At 37.3% G+C, this 21,218-nt stretch overlaps 2 protein-coding genes and 1 long non-coding RNA gene across 3 annotated transcripts; 2 read left to right on the top strand and 1 right to left on the bottom strand.

Moving 5' to 3' along the window:
• Positions 1-911: 911 nt before the first annotated feature.
• Positions 912-21,168, bottom strand: LOC145215352 (uncharacterized). Its single transcript, XM_080084043.1, has 4 exons — positions 20,956-21,168; positions 2,456-2,572; positions 2,318-2,392; positions 912-1,985 (listed from the first exon to the last, which is right to left on the bottom strand). The coding sequence occupies exons 2-4, from the start codon at positions 2,564-2,566 to the stop codon at positions 1,764-1,766; spliced, it is 408 nt and encodes a 135-aa protein (XP_079940169.1). The 5' UTR covers positions 2,567-2,572; positions 20,956-21,168; the 3' UTR covers positions 912-1,763.
• Positions 8,826-9,942, top strand: LOC145214217 (uncharacterized). The gene is made up of 3 exons (XR_013856987.1): positions 8,826-9,536; positions 9,614-9,723; positions 9,802-9,942. It is a non-coding gene; the product is annotated as an uncharacterized LOC145214217 (long non-coding RNA).
• On the top strand, positions 19,567-20,483 carry LOC145214601 (uncharacterized). Its single transcript, XM_080083162.1, has 3 exons — positions 19,567-19,844; positions 19,956-20,033; positions 20,123-20,483. Exons 1-3 carry the CDS (start codon positions 19,743-19,745, stop codon positions 20,339-20,341), a joined length of 399 nt encoding a protein of 132 aa, XP_079939288.1. The 5' UTR covers positions 19,567-19,742; the 3' UTR covers positions 20,342-20,483.
• Positions 21,169-21,218: the final 50 nt, after the last annotated feature.

The raw sequence follows: 21,218 nt of genomic DNA, 5'->3' as shown, positions 1-21,218 counted from the left end.
AAAGTTATAGATATGTGGTTTTGCGAAATGCAATGTGTTCGAAGAATACAGACCCAATCAAATCATATAGTCTTTGTGTAAAGATTGTAATCAAACAAACATTATCTTACAGCATACCGTTTACATTGTGTTACTAAATACTATTTAAAGTTAGAGCGATACGATACTTGTCTTTCTTAATTACCGTGGCCATTGTCATAACTGGGCTTGAAAGTACAGTGTTTTTCGCAAAAAACACCAACGCTAGCCTAGCATGCGCAAGTACTTTGTTCAATTTTTGACATGAAAGCGCCATCTAGCGGCTTTTCGTAACCCACACAAGCGTTTATTTTCTGAAAGAATTCTTTTACAAACCAGGCATTTTAAATTAGTCTAGGTTTGATATCAACTGAGCGGTAATTTAACCTGTCCCTGTCATTAGCGTTTCTGGTTTACAAAATTTGAGGTTTAGAATTTCGTTTCCTTTTCCTGCAACTAAATACCGTATTTGCTCGATTGTAAGCCGCCCTCGTTTATAAGCCGCCCTCGTTTATAAGCCGCCCTCGATTGTAAGCCGCATGTTGAGGTGTTAAAAAAATAATGTAAGCCGCCCTCAAATGTAAGCCGCACGCTGGAATTTTAGATACGATTGTTTCCTAATACATCTTTCTGCAGTTATATGGTATGACTATTTGCCCATATCTGTTAGTTACGTTGATAACTGTACCCGACAGAACGTATATCGACGTATAATCTGTACACGCATACATTTTTTGAACCCCAAATAATTTAAAATGTTGGAGTGCAGAAATGATTTCGGTATAAAATTAAAATATAAGCCGCCCTCGATTGTAAGCCGCCCTCAATTATAAGCCGCACAAACGGCAGCTAAAAAACAATATAAGCCGCGGCTTACAATCGAGCAAATACGGTAAGCAAGTTTTCTCTTCCATTCATTTTAGCCAGCCCTGGATTTATTCCTGACACATTCGTGCACGATTTGCCAAAACAGAACTCAGCTCAGCATAAAAATTGTTCGTCAGAACGTTTTTCACATCCTCTGCTCATGGGACTACAGCCTTCTACCCTAACAACGCTGTGACTGCAATAAAAACTCATGCAAATTTTATTTTCTCGCCGCCGCCAACAATAAATACGGCCGATACAGTCTACTGCATATGCTACAAACATATGTGTAGCCTACAGATGGACAGCTACATGTGTCAGAACATTGGTATGACCATTGCCACCAAGGTTTACAACCCAAACGCTCACTTGTATGTAGATGCCATGTAGGCTACTGTACTGTTTTGGACTGCATGGGCGTAGGCCTACTTTGTTATTGTAGCATATAGGCTATAGCCCATCCTACCCTGGCCGAAACTAATACATACGAATAAATATATGTCAATGACACGGCAGTAGGCCTATATCTAAGGTAGGCTAGGCTACACTACAGTACTAAAATTAATCTACTCGTGTTCAAAGGCCAACCGATGCAGAACATTTGCGTGGGCTGCCTATGGCGTTAATTTAGAAAAGGTGGCGCATCGGAGACGAATTGTTTTTTTCGCGCACGAGCCCTGGTTGCGACTCATTGCGGACAACTATAGCGATATGTTTGTAATGGCGATAACGTCGGCTACTAATCGTAGTTGATGCAGGGTAATTGGAAAGGCTTTATGACAGCAATAAGTTGGACTGAATTTCTTGAGTATGTATTACAGATGTATTAAACGTTATGTCAGTTAAAGAAACGTAAGCGATGGGAAGGAGAAAGTTTACTACAGGTTATCAATGTGCAGAAGAACACAGCCTCCTTCTACACGTACCATACCCCAACATGCAACGTATCCAGCACGGTCGGCATTAACACAATTTTCCAAACTCTGTCGCCCTTCGTCGGCTTGAACAATAAAATTTACATAATATTCTTGTTGGCTCTTGCGACAAGCAAATCCCGCTGGCAAATCGATTGTATGTGGCCTCGACGATTTGCATTTTTCCTGTGATAAAATAATTTCAAGTCATTTTGTTTTGCAGAGACTATACCAGTGGTTCTCAAACTTTTTTATTGCGACGCCCCTCGAAAAGTTTTCTGGACTTGCGACGCACCAGCAAATAAAAGTTAACGACGAAACTTAATATTGAAGTTGTGTTTATTGATACAACAACTAAAAGCATCGAAACGGAACTATTCTGCGACGCCCTTGGAAAATTGAAACGACGCACTAGGGCGTCGCGACGCACAGTTTGAGAACTACTGGACTATACTAACAGCCAGGCCCTATGGGTTTAACGATGTGCAAAATAATTAGTGTCTTGTTTATACACTTACTTGTATAGATTTGTGAAAACGAACCTCCACAGTTTTGTTTAAGTCTACAGAAAACCCCGTTTGAATTGTATGTTCCTGTGTTCAAACAAATTGTCAAGCGTTAAAAAATTTCAATATTTTTTTAAATGAACACCATACCGATTCCTCAACTGCACAAGCTATTCGGTATCCAGCAGGAGGGCTCTGTCCTTTGATCTCAGTTGGAACCATCGCCAATGCAACCGCAACAAGTATGGATACCCAAAACATTGCTCCCTGCAAAACAAAAAAGTAAGTGTAAAAAATAAATTTTAGTTTAACTGTAATACCAAACTCAACCGGTTTTCTGTTTCAATCGGGTCCAGTTGTGCAGAGTCTGTTTCGCCTTGTTAATTACTGTTTCTGCTTGTTAGAGCGTCGCACATCAGTATTTAATAGCCCTCTAACCACATTTGCATACATATCCTTTTTAGTTGCTTAAAAATTTGAATAGTTATCACTAGAAAATGTCAATATATACGAGCAACGCATGAGACTTATTAGAATTTAATAAAACATCAAAACAATTCACTGTGTTACTTCCCAACAACACACACGTTACGAAACGTTGAATCAGTTATACGGTTCTTTTTGTGCAAAAAATACTAATTAAAATCAAACGTATCGGTTCGTAAATGTACACAAACATTTACGTTCGCCCAACACGCTAAACCTACTAACACTGGAACTAAGCTGACGCCCGGTTTGGTAGGTGGCACAACAGAGCATAGGCGTTTATGGTGCTGACTCAGCAATCATTCTTACCATAAACCCAAATTGCTGAGGATTGAATGAAAACCTGAATTTGGCCGGTATAGTAGATTTTCCGGAGTGAAATTTCAATGCGAATGTGCCCAATTGAAGTCAGATCTAAATCAAGTGCGAACCCGGGCCTAAAAAGCCTGTCCCGTCTTACAACTCTGCGTCTATCAAACAGCAAACATGTTTTTCAGGAACTGGTATGTTACTATTAGGAAACATTTGCATTTGATTGTTTTGACAAGTTAACATACAACTTCCTAATGTGAATTCGTTCCGAACTGTCGGACAGATGGTGTATATTATCAAATAGTTGACGATCAACATGCACATCCACCAAACAACACATATATTATGCAAGCTTGTCACAACACTGAAACAAATGCAAATATTGCTTAACAGGTAAACAGCAACACTTATTGCAGTATTTGGTCCCAGTTTAAAGTGTTTCTTGTTTAATAGCTTGCAAAAACTTTAGAGTAACTTAATTTGTGTCTATAATGGATCAAGCATAAATTTATTGAAAAAAAACGCCACATATGCCCTTAACCGATTTTTTATTTGGACTATAATATCAATCCAATCTATTTGGGTAAAGTCTAAGCATTTGGTGAAAAACATTATATCTATCCTAGACTATCCTAGCCTTCATTTAAAAAATTGAGTCTCATTAAACACGTTTCATATCTTTGCGCCATCTTTGTTTGACAAAACTCTTTATACTTACAACGTAGTATTTTAAAAATTTTTTAACAACATGAAATTCTAACAATTTTCTTCACGGGGTTCGAACCCAGGACGCTCCCGGAGACGAAATAATTTTTTTTATGTCTATGTATGGGTTAGGAGCGCAGGACATTTCGGCTAAGTTCCTGTGGGGGGAATATTAGGATTACATAGACTAGTGATGTCATCTTGCGGTTAATGCACGCAATGGTTTGAATTTTCAAAAATGCCCCGTGTTTCAAAGTTTTGAACGTTTGTTAGTCATTTTAAATTTACTTGTTTGCATAGTTTAAAAACATGTATCATATTCTTCCATTCTAATTAGACTGAACATACTGCATGTGAATGTTGACATTTCCGAGGGGCAATGACTCAATTTTTTCAACCGGCTAGAAATCAAATACAGATTATTTAAATGTTAGTCACGACACTGTTAAATACGAGCCAAAGCCTACCTGACCAGCACAGCAAGGATTGTCTCGGAGGAAGCACAACAACAATAGTCAACATCTTGGATCCATTTCAGCATTAAGGTAAGTTGATTGTATCGCACAATCATGCTTAAAGTATTTGTTTTGTGATTCGTAAATGTTACATGTTTTTCAGCAACGATGTTCGGTGTTAACTTCTATTTCGCTGCAGCCTGTGTCATGGCGATAGTTCCTGACCAAATTAACGGTGCGTTTTGGGCTCCTGGTGGACACCGAAGAGCTTGTTCTTCCCAATCAAGGGTACAGGGTTGCCGTACTTAATCGGTTGTAAGCCGCATGTTTAGGGTGTTAAAAATTATACAAGCCTCCCTCGATTTTTGATGTTATAGGTACAGTTGTTTCATAATACTTCGTTTTGTTGTAACGTAGTAAAACTATTTGCCCATGTTTGTTTGTCACCTAAATAACCGTACCCATAGTAGAACGTATGTTGACGTATAAAGTCTGCATGCAAAAGAAAATCAAAAGACAGGGGTGAAAAAGTAATATCGGTATGATATTAAAATGTGAGCCGCTCTCAATTATAATCCGCACAAACTCTAAGGTAAAAAACTTTAAGCCGCGGCTTACAATCGAATAAACAAAAACGTCATGTATAGAAAAAACGCCATGAATGTTTTTTATTTATTTAAACGGTCATTTGCTAACAGCAGACTTTTTTTATTAAAAGACAACTAGCGGTACTACTGCATTTTCTGACGATCTGCAAAGGTCCGTCAACATACATCAGGGCAACAACTTTACGCAGGTGATCATTTAACTGTGTAACCTTGTTGTAGAGATTTTTTTACTCTATACGCCAGTAATATAAAAATCACAAAACCAAGTTTGAAGAACACTCAAAAATCAGAACACTATATAGGGATCTCTTCATAAGTTTAATGGTAAAAATAACTGCCCATATAGACGTAAAAAGCGACATGCTTTATTTTTCAAACGTTACGGCAAATTCTCATACCATGAAGCATGAAAAAATAAAACATGCCGCTTTTTACGTCTATATGGGCCGTTATTTTCACCATTAAACCAATAATCGCTTTAATTATCATTACTATTTTTTTTAAATACAATTTGCCCTACGTGACATCGCAACAATCGTAATGGAAATTTCAATTATGTAATTTTGCAGTACTTCACTTATGAAACTTGCGTGTTTCCTCGTCCTATTGGAAACGGTTTTCCGCCGGGTTCAATTTGCGTTACGAAACAAAAAAGGGTATGGGCGAACATCGTCATTAAAAAAGAAGAAGAAAAGCCAAATATGAGTGGTTGCGTCGATATAAACATGCCAGGATGTCGGGCTTGTTGGGCTATGGTACGAATGGATGGACCATGCGTGCTATGGATTCCTAATCGACATGTATTGAAATAACGTGTTGAATCAGTCAATTTTCAATATTTTATTCAGCGAATTGCCTTGTACTTGATATACTTGTGTTTTTTCGTTTTGCTTTAATCACACATAACAAATACATATATTCAAGATACGTTTACCTTCTAAAAAGAACAGCGATTATAGAAAGCTAATAGCTAGGGCTGTTATCAAATAAAGGTTTTTAATTTTTCAAATAATCAAATAATTTTTTCCCCTTCAAATCAAACAATCAAATAATTCAAATAATTTAGAACACCTGATACATAAGGCCCAGAGTCATTATTAAATAAGGATAGTTGAAATTACTAAACGAATTTTGTAAGCTCCCGCCTTAGTCTTTAAATCTAGGCTACTTTTTTGTTTAAAATAACAAATTAGTACAGATAGAGACATGCTCAGTTACTCCGTAATTTGGCAAAACTGTATGTTTTTCCACGTTTGATTTTTCACTTTATTTCACAGCTTTTTTTGATATTTGCTGAATTGAATTGTGATCTATAACTTACATTTTATTCACTTGCTTAAATAACTTTAATTTTTCCTGGGTGTAACTAATACTGAAATAAACAGTACATTGTCATGCTTTTTAATCCAACATTTTGGGGTAAATGCGTTAATGAACATTAATATAAAACTGAAAACATATGTTGCAGTGCTTCCGTGTAACCGCAATTTCATAAAAATGTCACCAATGTGTTCAAGTAAATTGATTTTGCACATATTTCAAGGTTTACTGCACAAGAAAAAAATGTTTGATTATTTGAAATGTGTAAATATTATTTGATAAATTTTCAAACAATTAAAAATTTCAAATAATCAAATAATTATTTGTTTGATAACAGCCCTACTAATAGCTTTGTGAATTGCTCCTTATTGTCGAGTATTCAAAATTTGATTTTACCCACAGTGTAACTGGCATATGAAATTACCAAATCCAACTGAAAACAATAAAAAAAACAATACACTATAGATAGAGACTTTATAGAGTTTAGATGGTTTGAAACGCAAAAATAAAATGAATGTCAACGAAGCTAAAAAGATAAAAACAACGGCAGGCAAAACAAACGCCTGGTCCTGAAGTACAGGCCCAAAACCTTGCCCAGTCAGAAGGCCAAACAGTTGCATTAACCAAGATTAAATGCCTACAAATCTGTTCAAGCCCAGTGGTGTCTTTTAAACCAACAGAAAAATCATATTGCAACACAAATATATTCTATCGAAGTAATATAACTGTTGTCCTACAATCAAACTTTTTTTTAAAAAAAGGTTTATTTTGTCAAACATTTGATTTATTTCCTGTGAATGATTGAGCCAAGTCGCTAGTTGCTGGATGTAACCTGATGCCAAACAGCCCAAACACGTCTTGTTTGAGTCGTTCATGACTTTGTGTACTGTTACACAATTGTGTACTATCGTTCATTGTGCATGTATTCTTTATTATAAGCCTGTCAATCAAACTTTCGGGCCGGGCTTCGGGCCTTTACTGTCGGGTTCGGGCCGAGTTCGCGCCCGCTTACAACTCTGCGAGGGACACATAATTAAAAAAATTCTTTACAGCGATCAATGAAACAACACCCAATTAAAATTTAGAACAGTTGTTATATTTATGTCATTTACTACATAAATAATGTGCCAAAAAATATTGAATGAAACAACAAACTAAAAAAATCCGCTTTGCTATTGCTGTGTTTAAAAATAATTGCACGCATTAACGCATCAAAGAAAGAAAAAACATCGCAATATCTAATTCTTTTTTTTTTCCTTTCTAAAAAAATCAATATCTAATTCTTACTAAAAATGCCGTTTCAGTCGTGATTGCAACGCAGTAGTTCTCATACTCCTCGACACTACACTAGGTCGCGACGGAAAAGTGGGTCGCTGGTGGATTTTGTTGGGTTGTCGTTTAAGTAGTTTGCAAACTATTTCGATAACCCTGCAACCTAATTGTTCGCATATTCCGAATGCAAACAAATCAGGTTTTGTAAAAAAAAAACTGTCGCAGCAGCATTGCAATCATTTTATGCTAAATACTTGTGTCGTTTCAAAAAAGCACTGCTGTGTAGCTTTGCAAGTTTTAGTGATCTACACCAGAGTTGCAAGTCGGGTCGGGCTTTTCGGGACGGGTTCGGGCTTAGGTATCTGTGAGAAAACGGACTTAAAACGGGCCTGACTTTACGTTCCGTATCCGCCATTTTTGTAAATAAAATCACTCACCTAAGTTGTCTTTCTCATTTTTCTTTCTCATCCTTTGTTGCAAGGCTTTTTTTGATAGGCCTGTCAGTCACAATTTAGGGCCTAAACGGGCTGCTCAAAACCGCTATTTTCCATTGTAATTAAGCCCGCCAACATACTGATATACTCACAAGGTTTTAGACTGTGTTTTTAAACTCACATCTCTGAAATAACACTTGTAAGCACTACAATTAACGTAAAGATGTTGGTGTTTAACCTATGGAAACGTCTTTTATTCGGTACCCTACAAACCTAGGCATTTATTCCCTGCTGGAAAACCGGAGCTTTCGGCATAAACGCGTTATAAATTTGTATCGGACACAAATGCCTGCGAAGAGAGCATAAAGCACATGGTGCACGAAGTGGGAATGGGAAAACAGCTTAACGCTCGATATTGCAAAAAAGTCTAACTCGAGAATGTAAATTGAATTGCAATGCAACCCATAATGTTTTTAAACACGTATACGAGCCCCAAATATTCAGTAATTTATGTCGTAATTTTTGTTGTTATTAAGCAGTATTTAATGTCACCAGATTATTGTAACGATAGACAATTATCCAAAAGTGGTGACTGTTATGGTAAAATGAATTGACAAAACTTTAAAGCAGTGGTTCTCAAACTCGGTTTTCGGGGCCGCATGCGGCTCCCAACTACTTATTTTGCGACTCGCACCAGACCTCAGAAAACCACCAAAGATTGCTATTTTAGCTTTAAAAGTAATAATCTTTAGTGATTTTCTCAAGGTTTCGTTTTTTTGCGGCTCCCTACACACTTAAAAAATATCATTTGGCCCCGACAATAAAAAAGTTTGAGAACCACTGCTTTAAAGCGTACAAAAAAGGATGTTAGAAGCAGTTTAGGATTACTGTTGCCTGCGTATTTTTTGATACACGGTGATATGACACGCAATATAGCGCCATGTATTTATGGGCTAAAAAGAACTCGTATGGCTTCGTAGCAACGGCTTTCAACCTTTGCTTTTGCAACTCTATTTTCTAGTAATCAGCTATCGAGCGTTATCTCGTCTTATCCACAAATAAAACTGAACGGATACGGAATGGATCTGTTTAAGTGCGTTTTTTGGATTGGCATAAATCAGCCCAATTAAGCCAGGGGTCATCAAACGTTTTTTACTGCGGACCGGATAAGTTTAATACTTCTCATTATATAATCACAACACAATCATACGCTCTCCAATCGAAGCGTTTTGTGTTTTTAAATATTCCTATCCTTTTTCTCGTTCATAAAGGTGACTTACTTCCAAGTGTTTACTTTGTTGTTGTTTTTTTAACGCCAATTTTTGTAGAGATTTTATCTTGTCGTTTCGCGTGAACGATTTACTCATTGCTTGAAATACAGATGTACATATTGCCTACTCATAAAGGCAAACGACTGTCGCTATTTTCCATTGTAATTATGTTATGTACGTTGCATGTTAATGTTGATATTTCCTGTAAGTAATCACGTTTTAGGCAACTAGCAGTCAAATCTATTGAAATAACGCCCCACAAGGCTGTTAAATACAAGTGTACGACAACCTGACCACCAAAGCAAGGGTGGTCTTGAACGAAGCACAACAACAATCACGACAGTTGGGAACCGATTCCAACTTATAAGGTATGTTTTTGTGTTGCAGTAGGACATTATTTCATTTAACGCATTTGGATGTTTAAAAGTTATTTTGTTTATTTCAGCAACAATGAAGAGTGCAACCTTACTTTTTGTAACAGTGGTGATGATTGCAGAGCAAATCAACGGCGAGATTCCCAAAGACGAACTAAAAGTTTGTAAATGACAAGAAAAGGTACAAAGATAACATTAAAAAAAATTTAAACAGTATACAGTGTGCGTGTTTTTAGCCAAAATCGTTTTGTGCACAAAGGTATATCAACCCTCAATGGTATATTCGGCGGACTTGGAAAAAAAAGTAAAAGTGTATGAAACCGATACCTTCAAGCAAGTAGGTGTTTTTGAGTGTGTAACTCAGAGCTCCGCAATATTTTATGTTAAAGTGGACTGTACAAACTTATACCACAAAATAGCTTCGTTGGCGAAAATTTTTAAAGGTTAGCCAAAAACATACCAAAGTGATCGCTGGGGTCCAAAAAGGTTGTAAAGTTTTATCGTTAGAATTTTGAAAAGACAGATAACATTTTTTTGATGCTGTCGGTTTTCGCTGCAACGGAAAAAAACAACAATAACAATAACAACATGAACAGTCAAGCAAAAAATTGTAAAATTACCCAAAGTTGGGGCCCTCAAACAAAGGATCATGCCAACAACCTAGCCAAGGGGTGTCCAAACTTTTTTTAATGGGGGCCAATTTTTACCAAGTGAAGACGCCCGCGGGCCAACGTGTTTGTAGAATTAGAACACAAATATACGGGATTTAAGAAATTGTGGAATTTTGTTGCGTCAGAACGATGTACACTTCCTTTTTACCGTTCCATGGAAGGCTTTTGCGTGAAGTCGCAAGTCGCCAAATCATAAACACCTAATCCGGACGATGGCGGGCACAATTTGAAAAAAAACAGCTGCGGGCCACTTGAAATGCCGCCGCGGGCCGCATTTGGCCCGCGGGCCGCACTTTGGACACCCCTGACCTAGCCGAAAGTCATTTTATTAGGGAATGAAATCGCTAAAGGAGAAATAAAGTTTGGTTTCGCCACCTGAACGGAACACAAAACGTAAATTAACTTTGGCTGCTTTGTTAATTACCCAAAAATCACCCATTTTTGCAAAAAACTTCTATATTTTTACAGCAAATCATCCTAAAACGGCATTTTTCTTGCAGTACTTTACGTCCGAAACCTGCATATCGTCAAAGCTTATTTTAAGCAATCCGCCGGCGGGAGTCGAGTGCGTTGTGGCTAAAAGGAAAGATTGGGCTAGATACGTGATCGACACGGAAGAAATAAGATCTACTATGAGAGATTGTGTTGAAATCGCCTCTACTGTTAAAAACCAAACTGCTTGTTGGGGTGTAGTACATATGGATGGAGCATGTGTTCTACGAAATCCGCGAAATTAGAGTTAGTTGTTAACCATTTTCATCGTTTGGTTTCGCAAAATAGTTGTCAATTGTTGTTTTATTTGTGCGTTATGCGTCCTATTTTAATCACCCACACGTTTTAACACACGATAATCAAGAAATGAATTTTTGATGAAAAGGGTATTTTGCTGCTAATTTTTTTATAATTTTGAAAAGGGTATTTTGCTGCTAAAATTATTTTGCTCCTACGTTTTTTGCTGAAGTTAGGCTACAAACCAGACAGTTCAATAATAGAACAGGTTTAAAAAACGTTTTATGCTCAAAAGTTTGATAAAGCGAAAGACTCCAGCCCATTTTAGTCAGACTTAAAGCTCAAGGCACTAAAGCACTGCTCGAACCCAAAAAGCCCGGTCCGACTCACAACTAAAATAAGTTCAACTATAAATAATGGGTATCAGGACAACTGCATGTGTATATAACATAGGCAGATAAAACAATTTCTTGACACAGATTTGTAAATTGAAACAAATTAATCGTTGCAACCAAAGACGGGTCAACGAAAACACATTTAAAAAAGTAACAGCAATGGCCAGAAATAAGCAAATGCGTGGGTATAGGAGTATTAAGTCCGACAGATGACAATGCACATCCTGACACGTGCAAAACATTTTTGTTTTCGGGACGTGTTGTTATCCCAAAGTTTTAAGTATAACAACAGTGTGCCTAGAAGTAGGACAAGTCCAACCATAATCAATGGGTATCTGAGCAACTGTGTACAGGACCCTTGATAGGGGTCGAAATCAGAAAGCTAAGATTGCTAAAGGGAATAGCAGTGAAATTTTGACAATGGGATCAACAGCTGATGAAACAATCATTTGACACAGATTGTAAAAGACAAAAACATAAATCAATTATTGCAATCAGCGACGGATCAGCGAATGTTAGGTATATTATATTTTGAAAAACAAAATTTATTACTGCGAATCTGCAAATGCGTTAATATAGGAATACTTAATTTGATGGATGACAATGCCACAGTCTGAAACGCGCAAACAAAGCACTCACCAAAAAACGTTGTTTTTTTGCGGGGTTCGAACCCACGACGCTTCCGGGGACAAAGCTCGACCAGATATTTTTATGTTTGTGTATGTGTCAGGAGCGCCGGACAATTCGTTTAAGTTCCTTTACAAGATTTTCCTGAAATTCTGGTTTGAAAACGTATAGTTTAGGCCAAATGCTTGCTGTGCGTGCTATTCTTTTTCCTTGCATCAGGGGTCACCAAACTCTGGCCCGCGACCCCATTTTATTGGTTTGCCATATCGTACTGACAACATTGTAGCATTTAAAAATTAATCTACTCCTTACGAAAGTTTGCCGTCGCGATATGTAGGAATAATATTATCCAGTTTCATAGGATTGCAACGCCCAGGATTGGTCCAAAGTCTGTTTGTTACGTCACACACAAGACTACAAGTGTTAATTGTGAGCAATCAATTGCTTTCTTTTCTTACTTGTGACGTAATATATTAGCATTGCTCGTAAGATGAGACTAATTGTACAATTTAACAGTCGCATCACCAGATTTTAAAGGATTGCAGAAAGACGGTGTCTTGGCGCTCCTATAAAAATCGCCTCGAGGGCTAAGTTCGGAAAGACGGCGCTAGGGCATGTAACTACGCGGCCCGCGCGAATCATTGTCAAACTTATCCGGGCGGAAGTGAAAAGTTTGGTGACCCTGCCTTACAGGAATGGTGTACGATTACAAAACTGGGGTTTAGCGGTGCTAAGAAAATACAGGTAGTCATATGCGTAGTCAAACGTTTTGCAAGACGATTGGCGACAAACAATGCGAAAAAGCAGCACTACAATGGCCACAGTATGGATGGTAACGTCATAAACAAATAAGACCAGTCGAGAGCAGCTTGTTCGGCTCGAACGTTGAAACAAGTTAGAAATTAAGCTGGACTCTTCAGTTACCATATCATCGAAGCAAAATTCCAGATGGTTTTAATAACAATCTTACGCGACACCAAACTTGCGTTATTTTGCGTTATATCGGGGCAACCTACTATGCAAACTAAAGTCGCAAAGTCACGTGGTTCGTTGGCCGTGTAATATAAATTTTAAGTCTGGTTTTCCGATGAGATAACGGCAAAACTGTGAACAACACGTTGTTGCCGTTTTTTACACATACACTGAACATGCAAATTAGTGCCAGGTAATACCAGTCACTAAGACGCAATATGTACATCATGTTGACGAATGCTCGGCTTAAACTTGGAAAAATATCTCAGTTTTTGTGTTACCTAAGCTTTGCTATGGAAATCATTTACCTAATCCGGCGCTAAATATGGATCAGAAAAAAACCCGAGCGATATCTTGAATTGGACGGTGGTTGACGAGTCATATCGACTTTACCTTATCAAATGTTCAAAATTTGTAGGCTAATAGGCTAAACCAAAACGATTTAAATATGATTACTGCGCTGTTAAATACGACGGTTTTCTGCACTCTGTCCAGCATAGCAAGAATCGACCACCACCACCAACAACCACGCAACCAGAAACAACCACGCTTTTTCTGACTTTGAAAGTAAGTTGTTTGTGTTACAGCACAAAACTTAGTTGGACTTTTTATTCATTTGCTGCTTTTTGATGTTTTGATGTTGTTGTTTTTTTAGGAAAAATGTTCGTTTCAACTTCAGTTTTTGCGGCAACGTTTTTGATGGCGATAATTCCCGCCGAGATCTATGGACAGAACCCGGCTTCTACCGCAGGCTGGAAAAAAGTTTGTCCATCTCGAGAAGTGGTAATAAAACAGTAAAAAAAACATGAATTACTATGTGTTAAAACACAATAAAAGGTCTGTTTTTTTGCTGATTTTACTTTTTTTATGCAAAGGAAATAGCTCCCCAACAAGCATTTTCTGTGGACTTGCAACATCCAGTCACATTATATAAAGCAGACAAATTCACACAGGTATGTGTTTTACTATGTAACTCACGTTTGTCAAAAAGAAACTAGTAAATTTTGACCAAATGGGTCGACTCTATATTGACAACAAGACAAGATAATATTAAAATTTAGAGTGTATACAAATCGAAATAATTAAAAATTTGAAATGTTACTTGCAAAAAGTTTTTTATGTAAAAGAACACCACCCAAAAACCACTTTTACCACTCAACAACCTCCATAAAAACCCTCATAAAATGATTTAAATTTGCAGGTTTTCAAGTCCGAACTTTGCCTGTTAGAAAAACCACCTATATTTTCTCAACTGGCCAATGTCAAGTGCACAGTGCAACCTAAACAAATATGGGCTTACATCATTATCTCAAAAATAGAGTACAAGCAGGGAACAAGTCTAAGAGAATGCATCGATGTCTCTTCTAATTTACTTGCATGCTGGGGTTTAGTGGTAGCTGATGGAGCTTGTGTTCTTTGGACCCGTAATTAACATGATTGTTTTGTAACAACTCCCAACATTTCGTCCAGCAGATTTGATCATGTACATTACTTTGAATGGTGCATTTTTTATTTCCCTATAATCATTTATTCAAATAAATACTTATCCACAAACACTTGTCTTTCATATCAGTTATTGCATTTTTTACTTGTGTTCTCTGACTAAAACGATTCATTTGACAAAAGTTATGTGTAGATTATTTTTTGCAACCTGCTTGCTTTAGTGAACCTGCTTGCTTTTTTTAGTGTTACACAAGACGGTACCATGTTTTTATCAACCAGGGGATCGCGACCCCCAATGGGGTCGCCAAGCACTTTTAGGGCGTCACAAAGACGCAACCCAACTCAGAATTATTTTATCTGCATCATAAAACTTTTCCCCTTGTGTTCTGTTTGGTTTAGAAGTGATAACGTACAACAGTATTTGCATTTAAACCTTTTAAGGTTTATGGTGACGTAAGCCACGAACACGGGATGAACACTGTTTGTTGCTGCAGAGCAAAAAGCCGAACTGTTACGGTGGCATTTGATAGTAAGTAAATAATGATCACATTGTGGTAACAAAACTTCATATGTTCCTCGAGGGTATCGTTGTGCAATAACCATTAAAGGGGTCGCATTTTAAAAAGGTTGAGAACCACTGGTGTAGAAACAGCATAATTGGCAAACTATACAAGCGATTGAATTATAAACACACGGGAACAACATCGCATACTAAAAACAAACACAATCAACTCGGTGTCATCTGTTCAATAAATCAGGTGCGTAAAGTTTAATACGAATTGCAGTGCTGTTGTTGTCAATTCACAACTTGAGTCAAAACTTCCATTTTCAAAATGCGCTGCCAGTCAGCACTGAATTCCAATTTGCATTAAAATATTAAAGGGGCAGAACGATAAAAAAGCAGCGCAGATACAACGACGGCAACACCACCACAGCTCAACCCAAACTCCTACTTTCAAGCTCGTGGGGACGCCATTTTGATAATTCGCTCAACGATATGGCAAATATGATCCCAGGAAACAGTACCAAAAAATAAATGCAAAATTCAATCCAACGAACATAGTGGAAGAGTGAAAAATCTTAACACATTAGGTCTGACCATTGCTGAATTTGTGTTAAAACCATACAGCATCACCCTTGAGTTTGATTCAGAAATAAAAGGGCGACCACAGGCTGTCAACGCATTTAGCGGCCTATTGGCGTTTAAAAACTGTGATTCAAGCTAAGTTGAGCCCATACATCTTTGTCAATCTAAATACATTGATGATCTGTTGATTTTAGTAACTGCGGCGACAAATGCTTTTTAACTGCGGCAAAAAAGGTCTTAAGAACGTGTGCGTGATACAAACTTGTTGAAACACTCAACATTATGCAAATATCATTTAATACGCCAGAACGGTAATGTCAGTTCCCGTGTGATGTGGGTTTCGCTGTTCAGTGGCTTGCAAATGAATGGTTTTATCTTTACTTAACATGTGTCAAATTGCCCAGAGAAAATGGATTAAATTGTTATTGCAACGTGTTAAGTACAAATGCAAGGCGCCCTGACCAGCAGAGCAAGGTTTCCTTTAGAAAGAGCACAGCAATATATTTCGGTTTCAATTGAAAACGTAAGCTATACTTGGACTTAAAGCTGTGCTGTTCCTAATGTCATTTGTCGCATTTTAATGTTTTAATCTTGTTTCTGTAGCAACGATGTGCAGTAGAACCCTACTTGTCGCGGCAACGTTCGTGATGATATTGATTCCTGTCAAAATCAACGGTCAGAGTAAGGCCCCAGTCGGCCTTCGAAAAGTTTGCCAATCCGAAAAAACGGTGGGTGACAGTATTTTACAAAAGGAAAACCGAAACAATAAATGGCTGCATGTATTATCAAAACGAACTAGGTTAATTTTTTATATCGTAACCAATTACCAACCTATAGCTTATTTATCAATATTTTTTATGCCAAGGTACGTAACCTCACAGAGGCGTGGTCGCATGACTTTCAGAGAATGGTGAAATTGTATGAGACTGACACTTTTAAACAGGCGGGTGGATATCTTTTTCAATTTTTTTTTAATTTCTACATGTTGGGTTTTTGCATGTGCATACTTTATATTTAGCATATACGGCAATCGCCTTTAATCCTTTTTATCGGTAAAAATGCATTTTTAGGTTTTGTCCTCCAGGCTGCATATATAGTGTAGTTTTTCATCTAAATGGTGAAAAAATGGTATAAATTTGTTTTTTAGTTAATAATTTCATTTTGCCAATGTTGTAGTTTTGATAACTGGTAAAAAACAAGTGTTTGCAAAACTTTAACCCTTGGAAAAAAAATACTCAAGTTATATTGCCATTACATTTTTACGCAGTCATATTAATGTGGAAAATATTTCAGATGTTTTCGTTCGAAAACTGTTTTTCAACTTGGGTTATGGGAGGATCTTATCCGTATGGACCTTTGTGTGGTGAAAAACACAAAAGAGAGTGGGCTAAACTTATCATTTCAAAAGCTGAAAGGAAGTCTGCTGAAAGGAGATGTCCAAACTTACGGGATTGTGATGAAATCTCTTCAAATTTGCTCGCGTGCTGGGGTCTGATAACAATAAAAGGACAATGTGCTCTTTACATTGCTAACTAACACCAGTGTGTTTTATTGTTAAGTCTCAACATTTCATTATGTGGATCAATTATTGTACATTTGATTGATTGGTGCTCAGCTTTAATCACATATTGAACAAAATTCTAACCGAGAAGTGTGTTTTGATCCAAAGATACCACATCATAGCTTTGCTGTTATCCTTAAATAATAGGCAGCTGGTTTTATAAAAGTAACATGATTTTATCAATTTTAACAAGTCGGCACGATCCTTGTCAAAGCGTATTGTGTACTAAAAAATGTATTGGCGTGTATTGACGTACCAAACTTTACAAAAAATACGAAAAAGTTAAGACATCAAAACTACCACGTAGCCCTATATTAGGCTCTAAGTAGACTATAGGACAACAGCAGCTAACATGTATTCTTTAAGCACAATGACTGGTACGAACTACCAGACAATCTGAATTTGCAATCGTTCCAGTATTAAGGCAATCAATAAAACAGGCCAAAAACTTTGCGTGGGAATGCCGATCAGAGTAGTCACATATAAAAACGCCACGATGTCATGGCAACGCGCTGGCGTCATATTACAGTTTTTCCAATTTCCAAAAACTTATTGATTTATTAAGTACACGTAGTAGTAACTAGTAACAGATAAGAGAAGAGAAAGCTCACGCCCTATAAAGAACGTTCAAACACGTTTTAATCACGAGCACGGTTAAAAAACTTATTTTTTAAATTTACATGCCCCACTCTACTATCGGATCGTAACATTGTTCAAAATAAGCTTGTTTTGACTGGCAGATGCATTAATTGCTTTCCTGTGTAGCGATTTGTTTCATTGTAAACTTCAGTTTGAAACATGCTAATGAAACAATTATCTAGTGTCCGAATAATCAAATTAAACGATAGCTGCTGGTAGCTAAAAATGGGATTCCAGTATTTTCACTACTTATGCCCTGTAGGCCATTTAAAACTTGCCCTGTGACCCACTGGTTAAGCAACACTGGTATACACCATACACCAACAAAAACTCATACACAACTTAAAGATGATGTTTAAACTACTTCTAAATGTGAACTGCAGCGATTTGGAAAATGGTCCTGAACATTCTGGTTTGTTAACAAATGTTTTGATGCCCAAACGACTATATAGGCAAATAAACAAAACAAACCACATTCCAGGAAAACTGAAGTAGTACACACATGCTTATGTTGAACATGTAACAAAGCCAATTTGTCCACAGACATGGCCAGAGTGTTAACAACAGAAATTTGGCGTTTTAAAACCATAATTTGAAAACGAATTCAAATTAGCACAACCGTATGGTAAAGCAGAAACTGCTTATGATGGTCAGTTCATATGTCTTAAATTAAGTTTATTTCACATGCTGAAAAAAGTCTAATGGATCCGTAGATTGATCAAAAGTATTGACTAATTCGGAAATAGCTACGGCACAATCAAGAGGAAATATTTTAACGCGCTGCACCGACGCAGTCATGACGTTATGTGACAAAGCAACCGCTACAGACAGTAAAACAGATACTGCAAGTAACCTTGTTTGTTGAACATGCACATTAGGTGCTTGCATACGTGTTGTAAACTTGTTGAAACACTTGAACGTTATACAAATATTTATTGGTTCACACTTCAAACGTTAACAGCAATTACATCTCATTTCTCGTGCAACGTGCGAGATTGTTGCTATTCGGTGATTTATATATCATGCAAGATACCGAATATGTGTAAGGTGGCTCCTAGATATTGACACTTTTTAAGTTTTAGCGAGCTGGTACAAAAGAGGGCAAACTCTAGACTAGAGGAAATCTTTTAACGCAGTTATGACGTTATGTGACAAGGACTCAGGCAAAAATGTGAGGCTGACCCCTTCACACTGGGCTAGGGGGTTTGTGGCTATATGTGTAAACGGGCCTGAAATTGGAGCCCGAACCCGGCGAAACCCGAATCGATTTTCCGAAGCCCCTTTAGGCCCTAAAGCTTGATTGATAGGCCTATACACAAAAGCCTCAGGAAAGACCAAGATAACAAACACAATAGATACTAATAGACAATTGGCCTCGAACAAGGCCTTGTTTTAGAGTTGTTTAACATTAGGTCAGGTCCAACAACTGGCTACTAGTTAAATTTATTTAAAAAATACTGACACAGAGTGTAAAAGTCAGGCCCAAATCAGGCCCGTTTTTTTTTTGAAGAAATCCAAGCCCGAAGCCGGCCTAAACCGGCACGAAAGGCCGGTCTGACTTACAACTCCGTGTTGCCAGCAAAACATTTGTAACAAATCAACTGCTCTATCGCAATCACTAGACAGCAACGCAAAGGAAGTAACTTTGTTTGTTCAACATGCACATTAGGTGGTTACATACGTGTTGCAAACTTGTTGAAACACTTGAACGTTATGCAAATACAATGGTTTATACTTCAAACGTTAACAGCAATTATATATCATTTCTAGTGCAACATGCGTGTTGCCATTCGGTGGTTTAGAAATATATCATGCAAGATACTCGGCCGAATGTGTAGAAGGTTACTCTTAGATGTTGACACTTCTAAGTTTTGTTAAGCTTACATCCAAACGTATTTAAGTGGCCTATCGTGTTTTTTTTGTTCAAGTACAGCTGCACAGCAAAGATCCAACAGTAAGAAGCAGTGTTAGACGCCGAACAGAAAAGCATAAACAATCTACTAGAAAACTGTCAAGAAATAGTTTGTGATTTAGCAACTTCAACCTCTTGAGTATATCTTTTACGATAGTTCAGCAATGCTGGGAGCGACTATTCTTGTTGCCTTGGCGTTTTTTGTTGCTACCGTTTCTACGCAATATATCCCGGGATATCGTAGAGTTTGCTTCGATACAGAATCGGTATGTTGTTGTTTTTATTCGGTAATGTTAATTTTTATTTACTTGTCTTGCTTAGCCTTATCTTGTGAATCTTGATTTTTGTCATTAACTATATGCATATTTTCTACCCAGATAACAACCCGCAGAACCGCGTTTTCACCAGAGTTAGATAAAACCGTCCTGATATATTCACCAACCGAATTTGTGGAGGTAAATGATTAAACCTATATTGAAAGTTTGTTTTTTGTAAATTTTAAGCCCATTAGAAAATTGCTAAACATGCCGCATTACATTTTCAGGAAAAATGCGTTTCATTCAAGCCACGAGGATATCAACTACCGCCCAGTTATGTTTGTCGCCAAATGCAAAAATTGGTTTGGGCAAAAATCGTTGTCAAAGTCGGAGACGTGATACCGAGTTTAGAAAATTGCGTCGACATCGGGCTTCCTGGACTTAGGGCATGTTGGGGGTTTGTGCAAGTAAATGGACCTTGTTTGCTTTGGACATCTGCTGACTGAAGCATTTTTGTGAACAACTTTATGTATTTCATTTAGCCGCTGTAAAGTGTCCGTTATAGCATTAACGCTTATATGGCTCTAAAACATTGTACACTTGATGCTTTATCTTAACCTTGGATTTTGTATATGGCTGTAATAACAAATAAACGAAAAATTTTTTACTACTAAAACCGATATATTCAGCAAAATTGTACCAACCTAACCAGACTTCTCTTAAAACAGTTCCAATATCGCTGTCTAAAGATCAAAACTCTTTAAACCTACTACTTTAGTTTTTAGTGAAACACACATCACAAAGTCTTTCACTGGAACTTGATTATAACGAATTTAAAACAACAACACTTATCACCATGTTGCAATAAGATTCGGTATAGTCCTTATTAAAACATACATTTGGGGCAGACGGTAAAAATGTCAATAAATTTTGTAAAGACAATTGGTGGCACCAATATTATGTAGCTTATTTTGAGTTTAGGCACAGTTTTGTTACCTTAAGTATAACCATGTAAACAAAACCTAATCAGATTGTCAAAATTATACCTCAAAAGAACTTAAAAAGGAGTTAAAACCACGTTATCATATGTAACGTAAGGTACATAATAAACCAAACTTACCCCAATAACTTGATGTTATGTAAATCACAGTCTGTGTAGAATGCTGATCCTTGCTATAACACAAGCATACAAATCCAGAGAATAGTGATAGTGGCATTCATTTACTATGAGAAACAACAACGACCATCACATCATTGGGCGCAAAACGTCCGCCTGCTGCCCCAAGCAACAATCGTTCAGCACGTTGATTGAGGCATTGATTGACGCTTGGATTTTGCGGGTGGCTTTCTAATACATGTACACAGTTTGCAAAATTGACTGAT

The sequence above is a fragment of the Phallusia mammillata genome, chromosome 2 (genome assembly GCF_965637545.1).
Source record: "Phallusia mammillata chromosome 2, kaPhaMamm4.hap1.1, whole genome shotgun sequence".
Lineage (NCBI taxonomy): Eukaryota > Metazoa > Chordata > Ascidiacea > Phlebobranchia > Ascidiidae > Phallusia > Phallusia mammillata.
This window is presented reverse-complemented; position numbering and strand designations above follow the sequence as displayed.

What these genes read in the sequence shown, in the direction of transcription:
- LOC145215352 (XM_080084043.1), bottom strand. Translation starts at nt 2,566, where the DNA reads ATGTTTTGGGTATCCATACTTGTTGCGGTTGCATTGGCGATGGTTCCA. An exon ending in CTTGTGCAGTTGAGGAATCG is followed by an intron (nt 2,393 to 2,455) that starts GTATGGTGTTCA and finishes GTTTGAACACAG; the next exon opens with GAACATACAATTCAAACGGG. An exon ending in GTTTTCACAAATCTATACAA is followed by an intron (nt 1,986 to 2,317) that starts GTAAGTGTATAA and finishes ATTTTATCACAG; the next exon opens with GAAAAATGCAAATCGTCGAG.
- LOC145214601 (XM_080083162.1), top strand. Translation starts at nt 19,743, where the DNA reads ATGCTGGGAGCGACTATTCTTGTTGCCTTGGCGTTTTTTGTTGCTACC. An exon ending in TTTGCTTCGATACAGAATCG is followed by an intron (nt 19,845 to 19,955) that starts GTATGTTGTTGT and finishes TTTTCTACCCAG; the next exon opens with ATAACAACCCGCAGAACCGC. An exon ending in CACCAACCGAATTTGTGGAG is followed by an intron (nt 20,034 to 20,122) that starts GTAAATGATTAA and finishes TTACATTTTCAG; the next exon opens with GAAAAATGCGTTTCATTCAA.